Here is a 23,211-nt window from a genome sequence, read left to right as displayed (position 1 = left end):
CTTATGGAAGTGATAAAGTCGTCCCATTCGGAGGTGTCTCAGGAGGTGTTGAGCCTTGTTTCTGATGCTCAGGCTGCGGCGACCCAAGTAATCCAGTCAGGGCTGGACATGACTGATTCTGTGGCCAGAGCTATGGGCACTGCTGTTGCTACAAGGAGACCGGCCTGGCTTTGTTCTTCTCGATTTTCATCTGATGTTCAGTCAGCCCTGCTGGATCTTCCCTTTGATGGGGATAAACTTTTTGGATTCAAGGCGGACTCAGCCCTTGAAAGATTTAAGGAGAGTAGAGCCACAGCAAAATCCTTAGGCTTGCAAGCCTCCTCTTCTGCTTCTTCTAGGCTGTTCAGAAGATTTAGGGGGTTTGGTCGTGGCTCCTCCTCCTCCTTTCGGGGCAGATTTCAGCAGCAGGCCGCCACTGCCCTCCCCTATAGGTCATACAGGGGGAGGGGTAGGGTCCGAACCAGAGGAGCCGTCCAGCTGCACTCTGCCTCTTCCTCTTACTCTGGAGGGGTGCAGAATGGGAAGCAGCCTTAGTCATCCACCAATTCCTTTACATACCACTCCTGTAGGGGGGGAGATTAATGAACTTTCTCCACCTGTGGGAGGCAATAACATCGGACTCCTGGGTCACCAGTATTGTGGGGATAGGCTATGCCCTTCCCTTTCGGGAGTTTCCACCCCCCATCCTGCCCCGCCCATCCTACTGTTCAGAAGAGCATCTCCTGTTACTAGAACAGGAGGTTCTAGTCCTCCTTTCAAAGGGTGCAGTGGAGTTGGTTCCAGAGCAGGAAAGGGGTCAGGGTTGTTATTCAAGATACTTCCTGATCCCCAAGAAGGATGGTCGGTTGAGACCAATCCTGGACCTGAGGATTTTGAATTGGTTCCTCAAACAGGAAAAGTTCAAGATGCTGACCCTAGCTCAGGTGCTTTTGGCGTTGAACGAAGGAGATTGGATGGTGTCTGTCGACTTGCAGGATGCTTACTTTCATATCCCAATACTCAAGTCGCACAGGAAGTATCTCTGGTTTATGGTGGGATCGCAGCACTATCAGTTTGCGGTCCTTCCGTTTGGTCTTACTTCAGCACCTCGAGTCTTCACAAAGGTGATGGCGGTGGTTGCAGCAGAGCTCAGAAGGAAGGGGATAGCAGTATATCCTTACCTAGACGATTGGTTGATCAAAGCCAAGTCTCCTGAGCTCGTGCTGCGTCACCTGCAGTCGACAACCCAGTTGTTGTTCGATCTGGGTTTTTTGGTGAACGTGCCCAAATCTTACCTGGAGCCCTCTCAGCGCCTCCTGTTCATAGGGGCAGTACTGGACACAACATTGAATCGTGCCTTTCCTCCGCCTCAGCGGATTCAGGACATTCAGGCGTTGGTTCCAATGTTTCAAAGTGGAGCGGTCATTCCAGTCCTCACGGTCCTTCGTCTGCCCGGTCTGTTCGCTTCTTGCATTCTGTTGGTCACTAATGCTCGCTGGCACATGAGGGCTCTTCAGTGGTGCCTCTGAAAGCAGCGGTCTCAGCACAAGGGAGATCTCGAGGGATCGGTAAAGATCTCCAGAGACTCTGCAGTGGATCTAAGATGGTGGGTTGCGGACGGCAATCTTTCCCAAGGAAGGCCGTTCTCGCTGCCTCCCCCAGTGACCACAGTGATAATGGATGCCCCCACTCTAGGGTGGGGAGCTCATCTGGGGGACCTGGAGGTCAAAGGTCATTGGTCTCCAGTGGAACAGATGTTTCACATAAATCTGTTGGAATTGCGGGCGATACGTCTGGCTCTCAAGGCCTTCCTCCCTTTCCTTCCCAACACTACTGCGATGTGGTATATAAACAAGAAGGGAGGAGTAGGGTCGTACCTTCTCTGCAGAGAAGCTCTGCGACTATGGTCCTGGGCAAGGGACCATTGGATTCGCTGGGTAGGTCTTGAACGTGCGTGCAGACAGTCTCAGTCGGCACTTCTCGACCGATCACGAGTGGCGTCTTCATCCAGATCTAGGCCGGCAAATCTTCCAGATGTGAGGAATCCCGCGGGTAGAGCTTTTTGCCACTCGGGAGAATACACACTGCCCGTTGTTCTGCAGCCTCCAGTATCCGGTGCAAGGAACGTTGGGGGACGCATTTCAGATGTCCTGGTGCGACCAGTTGCTTTACGCGTTTCCCCCCATACCTTTGATTCTTCGGGTTCTGAGGAAAATTCGCCAAGCCCGGGCTCAAGTCATCTTAATAGCTCCGGATTGGCCAAGGAGGGTATGGTATTCGGATCTTCTCCAACTCTCTCTGTACCCCCCGCTCTGTCTCCCTCACAGGGCAGACCTCCTCTCGCAATCGCAGGGGCAGGTTTTACACCCCCACGTCCAGAGCCTGCACCTTCATGCCTGGAGATTGAACGGGGCAACCTGAGTTCCTTACCTCTCCCACCCGAGGTAGTGGATGTTATTTTATCGGCCAGGTGACACTCCACTAAATCTTTCTACGCTAGCAGGTGGGCTAAATTTTGAAATTGGTGTGGAGAGAAGCAAATTGATCCCTTACGTGCCCACTTATCGGATATCTTGTCTTTTGCGTTGTCCCTGGCACAGAGGGGTTGTGCAGTTGCTACAGTTAAGGGCTATTTGTCGGCTCTGTCAGCTTTTCTGTGTCTGCCAGACCAGCCTTCTTTATTTAAATCTCCTTTAGTATTGAGGTTTTTAAAAGGCCTCACTAATAGATATCCTCCCACTCCTTTCATAATGCCTCAGTGGGATTTGAACCTAGTCTTAACGTTTCTTATGGGCTCACCGTTTGAGCCGATGCATCCTTGCCCCATAAGGTTATTGGTTTTAAAGACTGTTTTCCTTTTTGCGATTACTTCTGCTAGAAGAGTGAGTGAGCTGCAGGCTCTTTCTGTTAAGCCCCCGTATACATCCTTCTATGGGGATAAGGTGGTGTTGAGGACCAAGGCTGCTTTCTTGCCGAAGGTTGTTTCACCCTTCCATATAGGTCAGTCTATTACTCTCTCCTCTTTTTTATCCTCCACCTCATCCTTCGAAAGAGGAAGAAAGACTGCATCGTTTGGACCCGAGAAGAGCGCTGAGCTTCTTCGTAGACAGAACAAAGGAGTTTAGATTGGAGGATCAACTCTTCATTGGGTACGTGGGAAAGAGGAGAGGAAGGGTAGTCCACAAGAGAACACTCTCCAGGTGGGTCATTCTTTGCATTAAGCTGTGTTATTCTCTGGCAAAGAAAGAACCCCCTGATGGAATAAGAGCTCATTCCACCAGAGCTAAGTCGGCCTCTTCGGCCTTGGCTAGGGGTGTTCCTGTGGTTGACACCTGCAAGGCCGCAACTTGGTCATCCCTCCACACTTTTGTAAAACATTATTGCTTGGATTCGGAGATTAGGAGGGATGGCCATTTTGCACGGTCAGTGCTGCAGGATTTCTTGGTTTGACCATTCAGGCACCCTCCACCGAGTGCGGTACTGCTTTGGGACTCTATTCAATGAGTGAGGAATCCACAGGTAGTTGTATCCATCAGAAGAACGAGTTACTTACCTTGGGTAATGCCTTTTCTGGTGGATACACTAGCTACCTGTGGATTCCTCACGGTCCCACACGCCTCCCCGTTGCCTGTCTGGTCTTACCAAGTTATCCTTGGGTGAGCTCCTGTTGGTATTATGTTATTTTCATATGTATATGTGTATATATTTATGTATATATGTACATATACTTAAAAAAAAAAAAATAATAATTTGTGAAGATGCTATACATAGTCTATATGTATATATTTTTGCGTATTTACATATTTAAGCTGATGTTTTATCCATTTGATTTAATTAAATATTGTTGTATAAGTATTTGTTTCAATTGTATATATATTTTGCTGGTATTTGCCTGTTCGTCTCAGAGGCACGTAAAAAATGTTGGTACTGACGTCGGCGAGGACCTCTTATTGCCTGTATGACGTCAGACGGCGTCGCATGGGCAATTGTGACGTCCTAGTCGACGTGCAGAAGCTAGGAAGAACATTTCCGTCGGAAGCTGGTGCAGGGGAAAATTCAATGAGTGAGGAATCCACAGGTAGCTAGTGTATCCACCAGAAAAGGCGTTACCGAAGATAAGTAACTCGCTCTTCTAGACATAGTGCCAATTACATTTTTTTACTTTTACATAAACCTACTATTGTCCCAATAACAAACAAACTTTTTCACATATCAGTATAATTTGACAAGAATTATCTATATATTGATCGAATCTTCACAACGTTCTTTCCAAATGGATCGGAACTTTAAGCAGATACTTGTTCAGGGTGACTGATGGATTTGAAATTATAACATTTAGATTGCACTTTAGACTGTGCTATATTCTGTAACTATTAAGTCACAACCAGCACTCTATTTTTCGAAGTGCTTTACCTTTAATGTTTAAAAACCTGACAGAAAACCAAATTGTTTTTTGTTGCAGCCTTTTATTTCAGTGCGCAGTCCCCGCAGTAATAATTTTTTATATTACGTTGTGCCTTCCTTGTGCCTGATTCAGAAAGTTAACATACACTTTTGAGTAAGTCTGCTAGTTTTCAGTAGTAAATTACACTTTTGTAGTAAATAAAGCATTACTTATGACCAACCACTGGTACTGCAACACAGTTCCATAGAAAATAATTGGCAGTGGGGCTTACAATAAAACTGCATAGGAAATAGTGTTAAAGTAAAATATTTACACTAGTTAAAAATATAAATAAACATAATGTAATGTTAATATATTTAAAAAACGTACATATTTATTATTGAATTATAAAATATTTAATAGCCTATTTTTAATTTAAAGCATAACACTAAATGTAATTAAAAATAATGACATTAATATAAATTAATTCTATACATTACTTTTGCTTCTTTCTAGCAGAGGCTACTTTTTTCTTCTACTTACAGCACTTTCTGTCTCACCTCACTAAGTGTGCTTGTGCCGCCTCCTCCCCTGTCCTGCTCTGTGCAGTTGCTTAACTCATCCCTGCCCCCCTCTAGCATTGTTACTTGACCATTCCCCCCCACACACCTCACCTATCCTTGCTTTCTGTCTCTCTCTCTCTCTCCCTCTCCCCATCAACCTCCACCACTGTCATTGCTTCCCGGACTACCTCCTGCATTGTTGCACTATTGACTTGTTTTGCCCCGTTCCCCTCCTCCCTGCTGCGTTGTTGCTTGACCCACTCTCCCTTTCCTTTGCCCCTTATTTGTTGCTGCCTTTCCCCGTCATAGCTTGCCACGTACCCGCGGCCACTCGTTGTTGTTGCTTTCCCCATCTCTCCTCTCCAGTTGTTGCTTGCCCGTGCCCTCACACCGTCCCACCAGAAAAAAAATGTTTTTGTTTTGTTTTTAAAACTACCATTTAGTCAGGCTGCTGTACAGCATGGCTAAAACACATTGACAGAGGCAATACCTCTAGCATAGGTATTGCCAATGCTTGTTCGTTGCATTTTTCACTCCAGTATCGAGAGCCCCTACCTACCCTGACATATTTTTTATTTTGAGTTTTTAAAGCTTTGACTTTGGTAAGTGCTAGAAAGGGAGGAAGGCTAACTAGTTGTTATTCCTTTCGGACCTTTTTGCAAACTATATTGGCATCTATATCTGCCCTTCTTGTCCTATTATGCAAAGGCTGTATTCTAATAAATACTGTTATCATGAACACATTTTCGGAGAACTTGAGCTAAGGTTATAAAACTGTGCTGTTCAAGTTTGTGGCAGTGTTTATGGTAAGACATTCCTCTTAACCCTCAGGAATGCCACAGGTAGTGATAATAACTATTTAATGCTATGTGGTGTAAACACTTCACACAGATCACACCAGGATGCTGTACGCACGCAAATAGAGAGTGATGATAAACCTGGACACAGATCACAGTTTGTGTAATATTGGGAGAAATATGAATTCAGTTGGAAATGTTGTAAGTTGCACGTCTTTCTGAAATACGTTTTGATATTGTTGTTTCAGACGGTCACAGCTATATTTTACATTGACATGGACATGATTGTGATTTCACAGTTTGCCTACTACAAGATAAAGCATCAGAAGATCAAATGTGAGTAATTTATTTGATCAGGATGTTTTATTTAAGTTGTCTTGCTTAGTTTTTATTTCACATTTATGAATACTTTTTTAAAATTTGAAGTGTGTAATATTGGTAAAACATCATCATCATGCCAAATAATAAAAAATTGCAACAGTTTGGCTCCCCTGCAAAAATATATTCATTTGGACAGCATCACTGTACCTCCCGAGTGCGTTTGCAGCCTGCTTACCTATATTCAGATTAACATTTGATGAACCAACAGCAAATTTAGGAGAACGATAATGCAACTACTGAAAGGCAAAGCAAAGGAATGTTGATGGGAATAACTCGTATTGTGTAGTCTTTGAATAATAAATATTATCAGATTTGTTTTCTTTCGTGATTGATTATAGTTGTGCTGAATCATATATTGATTCTGCTGCAGGACATTTGGACACATTTACATTCCATGAGATTACTTTTTATTTCCTGAAGCATTATTATTCTGATAATATTCAAATATTATGAGTGCACCTGGCATCTTCCTGTTTTCCTAAATCCTTGACAAATCTTCTCCTCCTTCGGGATCAACATTTCTGAAAATTATGAACAATTATGTAAAGTAAATTTCATCCCGCTTATTCAAAGGATAAAGTCCGTCCTAAATAGAAGGGAATACTCGCCTATATCAATTGTAGGCAGAGATGCTATAGTCTAAATGCATATAGTGCCATTTATTAAGGGACTGCGGTAAAAAGAAAATTAACTAGCTTGTTTTTATAAAAAGTACTCAAAAATCAGCAGTTTTGTTTGGAACAAGCACAGGTCAGGTTTAAGCCAAAGAAGATAAAATATTCTGTGAGAAGAAGATTGTATGGCCCTTACAAACAACGATTGACATCGCATAAACAGTTCCTATTTGTATCACCTCCTTTTCACCAACGGTCCGCACCATCTCTAGATGTCTCCTCTAGGACTCCCTCTTCCTTTTCAGTGTGAAGTCCCCCAAGGCATTTTTAAATCCCCTCTGTAAGATTGTTATTTGTATTTGTTGGTGCTTGAATGAGTTTCTCCTTGCTGGTTGGCTTAAACAGAGCAGCTGTTCCAGGAGTTAGACAAAAGTCGGAGTCAAGGGTTGTGCTCTACATATTTATTATGTTTTGAAGGTGAGACCGGAGAAGGAAGTCATCTGGTAAAGAGACGATTATTTGTAACTTAGCCCTTAAATACCATGGGCGAAATTTTACGATGTAAAACCCATCAAATCTCCAGATCCTAAAGAAACGTGGAGAAGATTTCAGAAAAAGGTTATTACGGGCAGGCGGCTATTGTTCAGAGCTGGTCAAAACAGCATACCAGAGAGAGAGAGAAAGAGGGAGAAAGAGAGAGAGAGCGAAAAAAAAGAGAGAGAGAGAGAGAGAGAGATATCTCTATAAGTTTTTATTAAGTGGTGTGCAATTGAAAAGGTCCTTAACTCTCAAATGCTTTCAACGTCTGTAGAAGTTTCTATGGTAGGTGGACATCAAGAGGAAGAAGGTATCAATAAGGAGAAGAATCTGCGGTTGTCTGCCGATGTCTGGTTTCACTGCTGTACTCCTCGGTTAACTTCAATGAACAACACTTTTCAGTGTTCAAAATTCTGCCAGCTGTTTCATCTACATCATTATCTCCTAACTCTGGTAAACATATGTGCCACACCATTTAGTTGTTTGAGCCAGTGGCTTAGCTGACATGGTTTGTTTTGTGAAATGTTCCTACTCCACAACGTGGTCCCCTGGCGATGGACTGAATTGATTACAGGTCACAGCAAGCTAATGGAAAGAAGCTATCCTAAACCACACCCCCAGGTGCAACAAGGTCCTTCTTGGCTGCAGAAATAAGTCATGATATGTTGCTGTGCCGGCGGACCCTTAAAAGGGTCATAGACATTGTCCTAGCACCTGGCTGCCCATTATTCCTACTTGGGCGAACCATGATTGTCTAACTGCAGCACACCAGTGAAATCCAACTCCCCTTTCCCCACGGCACACCTGGACCATGTGAATAATCCCTAGAACAACTGACATCAAGGTAAATTGAAAATATTACTGCAAATACAGTCAATCATCTTGCTTTAAAACTCTTATTAAAGAAACTCTCCTACTTATAGCAATAGGAGCAGAGGGTGTATAGTGCACTAATATGTACGAGGAAGTGAATCTCTCTGAAGTACCTAGGTAAAAGGATACAAGATGTAATGGGGTTTGGTAATGTTGTATTTGCCTTAACCACCCTTAAATTTCATATTTAAAAAAAAAACAAAAGTATCCTGTCCTTTATTTTATCTTTTATTAGTGAATTCCAGCTTGAAGACAGTCTGCTTTTCCTGGCTTACAGTATTCATCATATTGTCTGTCATTCTTCCCGGTCAGCTGTTTCTTGGAGTAGAACACAACTTGGAGCTAAATGCAGACCAGGTAGTTTTTGTATTTATTGTTCTAAGATTGTATTTTCTAATGTCTTCGTGTACAGTTTGTGTGTGAATGTGATTGTAACCTTTTTTGACACTACAAAATTGGTACCTCACTTCTCTTACTGTGCACACTTGTGCTCTCACTGGCTTCTGATAACATTGCTAAAAAATGTAAACTATGTTGCAGGTAAGATTGGCCAACAATCTCACTACTGGGTGTAACCTGTCTGTCAATCATTCACGGGTATAAATCCAGGGAGAGGCAATAATCAGGCTTTTATCCAAGATCAGTAAATTGACTACTATTAAGTTTGTGTGTGTGTCAGTCTCCAGTAGATATAGTTAGAGCCACGTTCCCATAGAAAAAGCATTTTTTGACTTTCCTATATCTTTGTCACCTTTTGACGAACCTTGACAACATTTTCCAAAAAAGTGTGCCAGTGATTCCTGTTGGGCATGCAAAGTTTGGGGTGATCCATCAAGCTGGGATTGATTTAAAAAGAGGCTTGTCAAAAAACATGTGTTTCCCACAGTATTTCCAATAGGAGTTTTCAACATGACTACAGGCTAAATCGGTGGATGGTACCACATTTGGCAGAAAGGTAGCTTTGGTATGCAGATCACGCTTTTGTTATTTGGTGTAAATCTGTTCAGAAGTTTAAGTGAAATTAAAGGTAAGACAATTTTGTATATCTAGGGCTGCTGATCCTCCCCGATGGCTTCGCAAATAAGAGCTCATGCAGAGATCTGCAGAGCTCTGACTTGCTGCTAACACTTCAACCAGGAAGTGTTGTACGTCAGCATGAGACTCTGCTTCGGTACAGTTCCCCATCCATTTAATGAAGGCGAGGCCCTGAGGGGATGGGGTCCCTGGGAGCTGAGATTGGCCTACGAAAGGGATCCGCATGCCCCCACCTTTGAAATGTAGTCAGCCCCAGGGATGGGGTCCCCAGGGCTGAAATCAGCTGGGTAAGGGGAGCCACATGTTGCCCCTCCCCACACTGGACCTTCAACCAATAAGGTAGTACTTACTAACTAACCGATAGAAAGTGCTCCAGTTGAATAGACTTTTTATGCAAAACTGTGGACTCTTGTTGGATAAACAAGCAGGTGAGTTTCCGTTCTGGCTATGATGCTCATTTCACAAAAATTAAACCTCCACAAGAAGCACTTAAAATGTAAACGTAGCAGGTGCCCCTGTTGAAGCTCCACTTCTGGAACGGACAAATGGTCCTAACTCATGTGCTTGGCAAAGCAAGTGTGTTTACTCTGTGATTCCATATTGATAAATGATCTGAAATACTATATTTAGGTGAATGCATCTTTCATCTTTTGGAGCACAATCAGGCACTCTCACACCCACATAGACCCTCTCACGCCCAGATAGATACTCTCACAACCATTCTCCCACCCAGAGGTGCCCCTTCACACATATTCTCACATCCAAAGAGACAGGCCCTGCAACCAGTTACTGCCGTGCATGGCCAAAGGCCGTGCACAGCATGGGGTTGGATGGTTAGGGTGGTTGGCTGCAGGGAATGGCCGAAGGTCATGCGTGGAATAGGGTGGTTATAGGGGGTTGGCCGCACCACCACTACCACCTCCACAATTACCACTGTCTCAACAACACCTCCCTACAACCACCACCCTAACCACCATCACCCTTCCCTAACTACCATGACCAAGCTAATTACCATTGCCGTACCCTAACCACCACCTTAACCACTACCACTCTAATCACCACCGCTATCCTAAACACTACCACCTCCATGCTCATCACCAATACTCCCATAACACCACCCTACCCACTACCGCCCTAACCAACCCCCTAACCACCACCATAATCACACCACTCTAACCACTAACACCGCTGTACCCTAGTCACCACCACCCTAGCCACCACCACTTTAACCACCACTCTCCCCATCCTCCCAGCCTATCCTCCACATTAATCACTACTACATAACCACCACCACCACCCTCCCTACCACTGCTACCCTAAACACTCCCACCACTACCCTCAACAGCACCTCCCTAACCCCCACCACTATCCTCACCACTGCCACTCTATCCTAACCATCACCCTACCCCCACACCATAACTACCACCACTAGATATCCTCGCCACCAAGACCACCCTGCCCTAACTACCACCTTCATCACCACCACTCTAACCATCACCCTACCCATCACGTTCACCATCCTGGCACCATAACCACTCTAACCACTACCATCTTAACCAGCTTATCACCACCACCCTCATATATGACCACCACTACCACCCTACCTGCTACCACCCTAACCACCACCACCAGCACCCCCACAACTATCACCACACCAACCATCAACACCCTATCAACACTACCCTTCTGACCACCCTAACCACCACCACCAACCATCATGACAACCACCCTAACCTACCCACCACCACCACCAAAATCACCACTCCCTTACTTAACCACCACCATCTAAATCAATCACCATCACCACCCCTCACCAACACAACCAGGCCACTAACCATCTCCTCAACCCTCAAAACTCCACCACCACTACCTTTTCACTCTTTTTTTTAGTTACCATTTTCAACTCATTACTTGCTTTCTTCATGGAAAGTTGTGGTCTGTGCTTGTGTTTTTCACCCTTGAGTAAGTTGTTCTCACACAAAGCTGTGCATCTAGGTATCTAGTAAATCCAAGGCAAACAAAAGATTAGGAAATGTTTACCTGCCTTCGGTAGCTATCTATCAATCTGTAGGTCTATTCTATGGCGATAAACATGAACTTTGAGAAGGAACTCAGTGGTAGGGCTTGCTAGGCAGATTAATATTTGCATAAACTCGATTGCCTTGCTTTTTTTATTTGATGTGGAGTGAGAATAAGAAAACAGTGTTCATCACACAATATGGCTTTAAAAAAAAAAAGAAAATCAACCCATCAGTACAGTCACTTCTGCTTCAGAGGCCTTTTGTGTGGGCTTTGCTTCTTCTTCTTCCGCTTTGTCCCTCACATGGACCAGGGACTCATTACTTGTGTCCTTCCATTGCTAACTTTACAGTCATTCCTATTTTTATTTTTGGTTAATTACTCCATGAGAGTGCATGTGTTTTCTGGCTGTCTACCTTGTGTACTTCTCTTCGCCTTTCCGCTGCGCTCCGTGTTGCTCACTACCTATTGCTCACTTCCGTGTGCTTCTCTCCCAACCCTCCCATGTTGTGATTGCCCTTGTGTGGTTCACCCCACAGCATTTTATGTTTTTCCCCTATTCCACATTGTGCTTTTCTCATCCGTGTACATCTGTTCCTCAGTACTCCATGTTGCTCTCTTCTGTCCATGTTATGCATTTCTTCTACCACCCTCCATGCTGCTTCTACTTCCGTGATTTTTTTTCCCCATAAGTGCCCGCCAGGCTTCTTCCACCCCGCTCTCCATGTTGCTTCCCCACCCACTTTTTGGAAGAAAAATAATTATGCATTATGTTTTTTTTAAATGTAATTCCAGTCCAATTTGGAACAGTAAGTAAAAAGAAAACAAAATGCACCTGTGCATTGTGATACACGCAAATACAAAATGACAAGGCTGCAACCGCTGCATCATAGCGCTTTTTTTATTTTCTTCTTTAGCCATACTGCACAGCATTGCTAAAAAAACATTGGCAATGCCAATACGTTGCAAAGGTGAGATCAGTTGTCTTTGCAGATACTTGGTCACTGTGTGCTCACTATGTTACAGTTTATGTTTTAAAATCTAGTGCTTTTGAAGTGGGGGTGACTTCAAAGCAGCTCCATGAAGTGCACAGGTTCCCACTTTTCATCCTAGTCCTGGCTCCCAACTATCAGTAGGGGGTAATTAGCCCTTTGTGTGGGGAAAGGCACTTCCATATTGAAGTGTAAGTGTGAGCTCCCCTCCACCCTTTCAGCCCAGGAAGACTATTCAGAATGCAGATGAGTAATTTGTCACACCCTACCTTCCTGTGTTTGTGGCTGTCTGGTGGAAAGTGCAAAAAGTGTAGCTGTCACCTAGCCCAGATGTGTATTAGAGACAGGCTGCAAGGCACACAGCAGTAAGAGCAGAGAAATGCCCAATTTCTAAAAGTGGCATTTCTAGCATTTAATTTACAGGCCATGGGAACATAAGGTACCACTTTATTAGGGACTTAGAGGTAAATTGAATGTGTCATTTGGGTATAAGCCAATTCTACCATAGAGTGCTCACTATGTTACAGTTTATGTTGTAAAATCTAGTGAATTAAAAATGAGTATAAATCTATGCATTTTTTAAAAATATGCCCAAGATACGGAGTTTAAGAACAGTGGTTATTTTTTCACTTCTGAATTTGAGGTTACCCATATTATTGTATGGTTCAGAAAGCATTGTGTAAAATCTTTCTTGCATACACTTGAAATCCAACACTGGAGAGAAATTACCTTGATAATTACAGTCAATTTTTGGTGCAAAGAGGTAACTTTACAGTCATGAGGAGCCCAAATCTTCTGTATCTTCAACTTTTCTCAGAAGATTTCACTCTGATGCGAGCCACGGGTCCAGAACCTTGGGGCACCTATTGGGGATCACGGATTTACTCTGGGAGAGGCCAGCAGCAGGGGCTATGACAGGTCTGCTTGCTGCTAGTCAGCTGGGGAATTGCAGGGAGTCTTCTGGAAACTTGTTTTCCTTATAGCCTGTACAGGAGGTCATTCAACTGACCCTTGGAATCACTATGGGTAAAGTGGTGTCAAGGCATGGAGATCCAATCTTCCTTCTCCGACAGCAAGGCATTCCCTCTTCTCCAGACAGCAGGCAGTCCTTCTTCTGAATCTTCCACAGGTCCAGAAGCGTGTTGTTGGGAGTTTCTGAAATTGGTTCTGGTCAGTTCTTCCCCTTCCTCCGGCTCAAACTCCAAACTGCTTAGGGCAACAAAGGCAGGGTAAGCCTGGTATCAGGTTTGTGCTTGTGTGCTGCAGATATGGCCTTTTGAAGTGTAATCTGTACAAGGCACATCACCCACCCTGCCATCCTGTTAGGAAGACCCTCTTTCCCTCAGAACCAGGCTTCCTTTGTCTCAATGTCTGGGTGGAATACACGACTCACAACACGAGTCTTTCATGGTCAGATGACTCAGGAAAAGGTAGAAAGACACAGTTTGGTCAGAAAAATGGCACCTTTCTAAAAGTGATACTTTCAGATTTGTATCTTAAAATCCGTCTTTCCCAATTAAGAGGTGTAAGAAATTGAGTTACTGGTTGAGGAGGGTGAAACCCTCCTCAAGCAGCAACCAGAAACCTTGTCAAGGGAAAGTGTTAGAAATAGGGTCGCTAAGTGGCAGAGGTACACACCCTGTCCAAGTACGGCCCACAGTCCTAGTCGGGGTAAGTCAGTTACGCAGCCTAAATTAACCTGTGCTCACCCTCTGGTAGTGCAACTCCCATACACACAGTAACACAATGAAAACACCACAAAAAGACTCCACACCATGTTAGACAAATAGAGAATATTTCTCTGAGTAAAACAGGACCAAAACGACAAAACAGTCCAATCTGTATAAGTCGAGATAATGAATTTTTAAGGATTGACTGGAAAATAGTGCTTAAAGTCACTTGCAGTCAAAAGGTTACTTGAGGTCACAAGGGACCGGTGCAAATCCAAAGTTCAGGCCAACCATGATGGAGGGAAGGCTGGCTACAGAACCTATGCAGGGTCTGCTGAAACAGTTCCATTTGATGTGGCAAAGCGTCAACAGCAAGGGCATGATGCGTCAGTTCCAATCTGTGCATTTGGGTCCCACTTCGTTGTCTAACTCCTTTGAAGTGAATGGGATGCATTGAGCTTCGCAGAGCGTCTTCGTCAGGCCTCACTGGCTGCGAGTCTGCAGTTGTCGAACAGCCTCAACGTTGGCATCCAGTGAACAATGCATCATAATTTCTCTCTCAGTCAAGGCAATGCATCAGGTTTGCAGAATTCAGCTGCAGAATCCACTTTTGAGGCCCAGCACTGGTGAGGGGCACCTCAGGGGAGGGTAGTACTCCCAGATGGCAGAGTCAAGCAGCACCATGGGAATTGCAAGCAGTCTTTAATGTCCCTGGGACTGCAGAAGAATGGGGGGGGGGGCAATCAAGCAAGGACTTGGAGGCACTCTGGGGCAGCATGAGAGGGTCAGTCATTGTCCTCAACAGGGCAGCTCAACAGTGCAGAGAAACAGTTCCTTGGAACAGTCAGTCCAAGCAGAGTGTTAATCCTTATAGCACAGCAGTCCTTACTCAGCAGACTTCTACCGGAGTCAAGTAGTGATCTTATTTCAGGGGTCAGAGCCCCTGTACTTATATCTCAAAAGTGCTTTTGAAGTGGGGGTGACTTCAAAGCAGCTCCATGAAGTGCACAGGTTCCCACTTTTCATCCTAGTCCTGGCTCCCAACTATCAGTAGGGGGTAATTAGCCCTTTGTGTGGGGAAAGGCACTTCCCTATTGAAGTGTATGTGTGAGCTCCCCTCCACCCGTTCAGCCCAGGAACACTATTTAGAATGCAGATGAGTAATTTGTCACACCCAACCTTCCTGTGTTTGTGGCTGTCTGGTGGAAAGTGCACAAAGTGTAGCTGTCACCTAGCCCAGATGTGTATTCGAGACAGGCTGCAAGGCACACAGCAGTAAGGGCAGAGAAATGCCCAATTTCTAAAAGTGGCATTTCTAAAATAGTAATTTTAAATCTGACTTACCCATTAAAGAGGATTTATCATTGCCGTTCCAATAATATGAAATGTAATGTAGCTATTCCTTACTGATCAGGCACTTCAGCTTAAAAGTATTTTAAGGAATTACCAGTGCTGGTCTATGAGAAGAGTGGGCCTCACAGTAATGGAAAAAATCTTTGGGAGTTTATTACCAGGACATGAAAATTTTTAAAGTACATGCCCTACCTTTTACCTACATAGCACCCTGACCTATAATCTTACCTAGAGCCAAACTTAGTGGTCACTTAGATGTAATAAAAAGGGATTTTAATGCTTGGCAAGAGGTTTTAAATGCCAAGTCGAGGTAGCAGTGATCTGCACACACAAGCACTGTTGTGGCAGGCCTGAGACAGGTTTGAAAGGCCATCTGTGTGGGTGGCACAATCAGTGTTTCAAGCTCACTAGTAGCATTTAATTTACAAGCCCTGGGTATATGGTATACAGTTTTTTCAAGTGACTTACAAGTATATTAAATATGCCAAACACGTCTAAACCAATGTTACCATATTTAGAGAAGAGAGCACATGCACTTTAGCACTGGTTAGCAATGGTAAAGTGCTTGGAGTCCTAAAAGCCAACAAAAAGATGCTCAGAAAAAGAGGAGGACGAAGGCAAAATGTTTTGGGTCACCCTGCAAAAAGGGCCAGGCACAACAGGATGTCACATGCAAATCCCAAATTATTCTATGCTTACCTGTCCTGTGGCTTGGCACAGCACAGTCAACCCTAACTTAGAGGCAATGTGTAACGTATTTATGGAGCAATACAAAAAGTAGTAAAGTGAAACATAAGAAATCCCACACCAATTTAGACAGATCAAATGCATAGAACCGGAGTTATGCAATTTTAAAGAATTAGATGAAAATATAGCCAGAAAACAGAGAGCAAAGACCGTGGTTATCAGGTCTGCAAAGGAGCTCAGGCCGGCTACAGGGACCCACTTAGGCATGCTGAATAAAGTACCCTAAATCCTGCTTGCAGAGCAATGCAGATTCCCTGGTCAAGGATGTGGCGTGCAGCAGAAGTGATGCGAGGTGAGGGCATGGAAATGTGTAGCACAGTGGCAATTCCGGGAAGCTGCGACCTGTGAAGGGAGGTCCTTGCCTGGAGATGCCACACATCAGAGATTCCGAGGAGCTGGTAGGCTATGCATGGTCCTTGCATGGAGATGTCATGCAGCAGAAGTTCTGTTGAGCTGTGGACTGCAGTGCAAAGTCCTGCATCAAAGAAGCGTCACACTGTGGTTCGATGCAGTCTTGTGAGGTGGTGCATGTCCTGCATCGGTTTTGCTGGGACCACTGCTGGGTTGGCAGAACACCTTCAGGCCCACTTCCAAGGGTCCTAGATTGGGGTGGCAACACTCTGGAAGTGCAGGACGCACACTTAGCAGAGTTCAGGTGCTGTGTTCAAGGTTGTTGGAGCCTGTTCTGTCACTGAGGCTCTGATCAGGAGAACCACCCTAGAGGCAGGTCCAGTCCTTCTTACTCAGGAAGGAGGGCAGCAGAGTGGCAGTCATTCTTGCAGCAAAGAAGCTCAGCAGTCCTTCTGAGTCTTCCACAGGTCCTGATATGTACTGACACTGTATGAAGTAGGCAAAGGTTCTGGAGGTTTCCAGCACCTTGAGGTATCGGGCATCCCCTTCCAACCTTCCCTTGCCTCTAAACAAGTGACAAACCCTTTGTAAGGGTGTTCAGGCAGGGTCTTTGTCATGTGCAAGTGTGGTAGGTGACAGCTCCGACCCTCATCAAGTCAGACTAGCCCACCCTGCCAGCATATATCCTCCCTTTGTGTCACTGTCTGGGAGCAATACATATGGACCAGCTGCCAGATTTACCTAGTCAAGTGACCCTGTGACAGGCTGCAGACACCAAATGGTTGGCACTTTAAAAATGCTAACTTTCTAAAAGTGGCATTTTCAGAATTCCAACTTAAAATCCATCTTCACCATTAAAGAGGGCTTTAAATTACAATTATTTTGACCCCATACTTAACCTCCCTTCCTGCTCCCAATTGAAAGCTATCACTTAATAAATGTAATAAGGAAATCCAATGTTATTCTAAGCAAGAGGTAGTCCTTGCAGTAGTGACAAATAAATGTAAGTGTTTTTCACTACCAAGACATATCATACTTAAACATATGTGCCAAAGGTTTTAAATACACTGCACTTTGACCTCTGGGCAGTTCAGGGCCTTCCCAGGGATGACTTATATGTATGTATGTATGTATTGAGTATTTATAAAGCGCATTCCGGCCCAAGGGCATCGAAGCGCTAACTGGGTGAGGCGAGTCGACTTAACAAGGAGACTACCAGACTTATTGCGAAAAAAGCCAGGTCTTGACCAGTCTCCTAAATATTAGATAGCTATGTTCTTGCCTTATGTCCAATGGTAAAGAGTTCCAGATTTTGCAATGGTAAATGCTCTGTCTCCCCATTTTACTTTCTTGGTGCAGGATGTTTGAATTCGATAGGCACAGGCCGAACGCAACAGCCGATTAGGCCTGTACCATTGCAGCTTGGTGGTTAAAGCCTTAGGCCCAATCCCATGGACAGCCTTGAGGGTGATGCAGAGAGCCTTAAAAGAGAGCCGCTGGATTACCGGAAGCCAGTGTAGATCTCTAAGGCACCTCTTAGCAGAGGCCCCGCGAGGCAATTTTAATAAAAGCCTAGCAGCAGTGTTCTGCATCAACTGTAGCTTGTTCAAAGATTCTTTATCCAGATTGAGCAAAAGCGCATTCCCATAGTCCAATCTGGAAATGACTAAAGCCAAAATGGCGGTAGTTCTGCAGGTTTGTGGAATAAAAGGAAATATTTTTTTTAATTTCTTCATAGTCCACATACAGGTCTTGATTATCTGATTGACCTGCGGTTTGAATGACAATTGATCGTCAAACACTAATCCTAAGTTTCTTGAGGTAGACCGTGGTACAGGAAGAGTTCCACATTCTTCAGGCCACCAGCTAGAAGACCAATGTTCCCTTCCAATTCCAAAGCACAAAATCTCAGTTTTTTCACAATTGAGTTTCAACCAGTTGGTCTTCATCCAATGATTCACTGCTGTCATACAGGCGTTGAAGCGGATGGCCACTTCTTCCAGATCTTTATTAATAGGGATGATAATTTGAGTATCGTCTGCATATGAAGTAGGAATAAAGCCGAAAGAGCGAACCAGCTCTGCCAGCGGTGCCACGTACACGTTAAATAGCGTCGGGCTTAACGAAGAACCCTGAGGGACCCCACACGGCAAAAGATAGGCAGGGGATCTAAAGTCGCCACTACTAACTGTGGCCCACCTGTCTGATAGAAAAGATTCAATCAGCTTAAGAGCCTGGTCTCTAATGCCTACCTGATAAAGACGGTCTAGCAGGATGTGAGGAGCAATGGTGTCAAAAGCTGCCGACAGGTCCAATAGCACCAGAAAGACCCCCTGGCCCTTATCCACCAATCTGCGTATGGTGTCAGATGATGCAATGAGAGCTGATTCAGTGCTGTGGGATTTCCGAAAACCATGTTGCGAGCTGTCTAAGCCCTTAGAGGCAGACAGGAAATCAACCAATTCTTTATTAAGATGTTTTTCCAGGATTTTGGCCGCACAGGGGAGAAGGGCTATTGGGCGTAAATTCATCAGGTCATCGGGTTTACCAGCTGCCTTCTTTTTTAGCGGAATAATAGTGGTTTCTTTCCATGCCCTAGGATACAAGCCCGTTGTGAGAGCTTCCTGAAAAATAGGGGCCAGCATAGATACTGCTAGCTCTGGTACTAATTGGAGGATAGCAGGGGGGCAGGGATCCATAGGGGAACCTGATTTACCTTCCAAGAGTAGTTTACACAAAACCTCTTGAGATGGCATCTTAAACCTTGAGAGTAAGAGTGGCTTGTCTGGCAACCCGTTTACTGTCACCACAGGGTGCAGATGTGTAGCTGACCAGGGGGAAAAGTTGGCTTGTTCCTTGTCCATCCTAAAGCTGGAGTAGATGTCAAGAACTTTACATTCAAAGAATTTAGCTACTTTATTGCAGAAGTCTTGGGAATTTTCTACTTTAGGAGTGCCTAAGGGAGTGGTGAGAACATTGATGGTTCTAAATAGCTCTCTAGAAGAGTTGGCTGCCTCGCTAATTTTACGTGTAAAATAGTCCGATTTGGCTGCCCGACAGGCTTCTTTGTAAATGTTTAGTGCGAGCTTTAGCTCCACCCTCTCGGCTTCTCGAGAGCTGAGTTTCCAGCAGCGCTCCTTCTGCCGGTATTTTCTCTGTAGAATTTTGAGGTCTTGAGAGAACCATGGTTGATTAGGTTTTTTCCTAGTGCGGGGAACAGAGATCCTCGCCGGAGCTAGCGAGCCCATTGCCTGTGTAATTCCCAGATTGAATCTAGCGAGCGGTGATAACGTGGACGCCTTTAGATCATTCCAATTATGTATTAATGTTATTTTCAGTGGTTCTGCTTCAATATTTCTCCAGGATCTTATCAGTTTTTTCTGGGGAATGGGTATTATAGGCTGCTGCCTGGCCAGAAATTTAAATGTCAGGAGAGCATGATCCGTCCACTCTAACGGGGTCGTTGAAAGATACAATTCTTTCTCGGGGTGGGTGAAAATCCCATCTAGGGTATGGCCAGCTCTGAGTGGCCATCCCGTCCTTTAGGACCCAATCCAGAGCCACCATAAGGATGAGAAATTCCGCAACCAGCAAATCACTCGTGTTATCAAAATGGATGTTAAAATCTCCCAAGATGATTGCTTTAGGGGCCATGATTAAAGGTTCCAATAATGAAGTCCATATCGAGAGGAACTTAGAAACGGGGCCGGGGGGCCGATAAATTAACAGGCCTTCAAAGACCAGAGATTTGTCAAGGAGGAGTTTAAAGGCCATAGCTTCACAGACCTCTGGCATGTGGCTAGCACTATTCCAAGTGCAAGTAAACTCAGACCTGCAAATAATGGCCAAGCCTCCTCCTCTGCCTGTATTCCTGTCAACCCTGTAGAAGGAGAAGCCAGTAGGGGCCGCCTCAATAAAATCGGGGTCCGAATCGGGCCTCGCCCACGTTTCTGTTAGGAAGAGACAATCTATGTTGAGAGTAAGAATAAGTTCATTGATTTCAAATTTGTGTTTTGGGAGGGATCTAACATTTATAAGAGCAAAAGAGCCCACAGCTCTACAGTCCCTTGCAACTCCATCCAAAGCATGTTCTGAATTGTTCCCTCCTGCTCCCCGAACTCCCTGGGTTTTCTGCTTTCCCATCATAGATGGTGTAGGCACCGTCCAGTTACACTGCGCACACCTCCAGGCATGAGTAATGTCAGGGATAAGTGTGTGTGTGCACCGGGGGCCCGCCAGATTCTTAAGTTCTGCTATGGTGTATCTATTTTTTCCAGTGCAAAATGCAGTGTTCCTGGCCCTCTGACCCGTCCTGGCGCGGACGGGCGCAGACGGGCTTGCCAGCGGCGCGCCCGCTGCGCGCGTCCGCTGCGCGGCCGTGTTTGAGCCGTCATTTAACCCCCCTTGATGAGGCAGATCCACTAGACCGCAAACCGCGGTTTCTGCCCAGAAACAGGAAGTGGGCTCTAACCGGCCCAACTTCCTGCACCAAATGACACCGGAGCCTCAGAACACCATCAGTGAAAATATCCCTTCCTCAAACGAGTATTATTCAGGTAAGGAGGGAAGGTGCTTTTCCCAAGATTTAAAAATTTAGGCACATTTAAATAAATCCAATTAATAAAAGAACTTCTAAAAACGAGCATGCAGTAATTCTCTTTCCTATTAAAAAGTAGACAGATTAATGAATGCAATAATAAGTATTAAAAAGGAGGGATTGGGCCTGGCAAAAGAATTATGTTGCCTGATCCAAATGGCAGTTTAAAACTGCACTCACAGGCTATAATGGCAGGCCTGGGACATGTTTTACAGGACTACATAAGCAGGTGGCACAGTCAGTACTACAGGCCCACCAGTAGCATTTCATTTACAGGCCCTGGGAACATAAGGTACCACTTTACTAGGGACTTAGAGGTAAATTAAATGTGTCATTTGGGTATAAGCCAAGTCTACCATGTTTAAGGGAGAGATCACAAGCACTTTAGTACTGGTTATCGTTTGCAGTGTGCACAGAGCTGTAAGGCCAACAAAAATGAGATCAGCACAAATTGAAGCAGTGTAGACAACATGTTTTGGAGACCACCCCATGACTGGCAGCTTTAACAAGGATTTTAAATTACAAATCATTTGAGTGAAAATATTATACCTTTATCTGGTTAAATGTAATATGAGAACCTAGTGTTGGGTAATGGGAGAGAGAGAGGACCTGCAACATTGAAAAGCAACTTTAGGAATTTTTCAGTGTCACAACATGTAATACTTAAGTACTCATATTCCAACATTTTAAAAATCATGCACTCTGCCCTATGAGCCTTTAGGTCCTATCTTGGGGGTAACTTGCAAGCGGTAAAAAAGGAAGGTTTAGGCACTGCAAATGGTTTACTTTGCCAGGCCAAAATGGCAGTTTAAAACTGCACTACAGCCTGCAGGCAGTGGTAGGCTTGAGACACATTTTACAGTGCTACTTTAGTTTGTGACACAATAGGTGCTGCAGTTTACTTGTTGAATTTAATTTACAGGCCCTTGGTATAGGTAGTACCACTTACTAGGACTTAAAAGTAAATTAAAGGTGCAGGCCAATTTTACCATGTTTTAAAGAGTGAACACAACCTCTTTATCACTGATTAGCTGGGGTAAAGTACATAGTCCTAATTTCAACAAAATTGAGTACAGCACAATGTCTGGGGGAATACAACACCAGGGATATCAGTTCTAACAGCCTTCCACACACACAAATGTTTGTTTTCTCCCTACCGTCACAGCCTGTATTACCCCTTCTATGTGATACTTGCTGCCACCCTTTCCATCCTCCTCCCAAACCCACTGTTTTTGTTTTAGGTGTTTTTAAAATTGTTTTTTTAATGATTGCTGGCAGGTATAAAAAGGCTTTCAGACCTTTTTGGCACCCTGCATGCACGTTTGATTTCTATTTTTCACCAAATTCATTTACCATTCTAACATGGCCTCTACCATGTTAGAATGGTAAATTAAAATGGCTGTGGGCCTCATGACGCAAGCATGTTGCAACAAGTGTTGTGATGATACCATCTCATTGCAGCCATATCGCAATTGATTTCCCTTGATAGAATGGATTGCTGATGTCTGCATCAACTCAGTTTTGTCCTCATTTAGCTTGAGGCAAGATTTATTCTTTCAGCTGGCAACTCTTTCCAAACATGGACCCAAAGAGAACATTTGGGGTTCATGTTTGGGAGAAAGAGAGATAGCCAGTTTGGTATCATCAGCGTATGAGACTATGGAGATCCTGAATGGTAATAGAATGTCTGCCAACAGGCACATATATATGTTGCATAGCGCAGGGCTAAGTGACTAGCCCTGAGGCACTCCACAGCTCACGGAGAAGATATCAGAAATGCATCATCCCTCAAAGATCTGGAGGGTCCTGTCTCTCAAAATGGAGCAAAGCCATTTCGGGCCAAACTCTTGAGCTCTTTCAATCAAATCTCATAGTTAAAGGCGTCAAAGGCAGCACTTAGGCCAAGAAGGGTTATAGCTGTGTAGTATCCCTGATTCAGCAGCATCTTAGCTTTCGCCACAACCACCAAGAGGGCAGTTTCTGTACTGTGTCTAAGTCGTAAACCTGCTTGAGTTACATAAAGCAGGGTATTGAATTCTAAAAATTCTGAAAGGGTCCAGGAAGCAGCAAGATAGGCCTGTAGTTTTCAGGGTGGAGAGTACCTAGAGCCAGCATTTTTAATGAGGCTTTATGCATAGCTTGTTTCAATGCCGGCAGAACAATTCCTTTTATTAGTGAAAGATTAAACGCTTCTGTCAAAATTGGAAAGATGTGTTCAGCTGCACTTTTTTTTAAAAGGTTTGCAAATCGGTCAGGTGTAAGGTTACAGAAAGCTGGTCAGCTAGGCTTGCCTTCTTTCTTCAAATTTCCTTAGGGGAG

The 23,211-nt window shown here is 44.4% G+C and overlaps 1 protein-coding gene across 1 annotated transcript in view; it reads left to right on the top strand.

Annotated features, from left to right (window-relative positions):
* Positions 1–23,211, top strand: part of LOC138265500 (lysosomal amino acid transporter 1 homolog) — a 154,230-nt gene that overhangs the window by 116,574 nt on the left and 14,445 nt on the right. Inside the window, exons 3-4 of the mRNA XM_069213276.1 lie at positions 5,972–6,059; positions 8,364–8,485. Of these exons, the coding sequence (XP_069069377.1) occupies positions 5,972–6,059; positions 8,364–8,485 (210 nt within the window). The remainder of the gene's footprint in view (positions 1–5,971; positions 6,060–8,363; positions 8,486–23,211) is intronic.

The sequence above is a fragment of the Pleurodeles waltl genome, chromosome 11, assembly GCF_031143425.1.
Source record: "Pleurodeles waltl isolate 20211129_DDA chromosome 11, aPleWal1.hap1.20221129, whole genome shotgun sequence".
Taxonomy (NCBI): Eukaryota; Metazoa; Chordata; class Amphibia; order Caudata; family Salamandridae; genus Pleurodeles; species Pleurodeles waltl.
The sequence above is the reverse complement of the archived record's forward strand: the minus strand, read 5'-3'. Positions and strand labels throughout refer to the sequence as shown.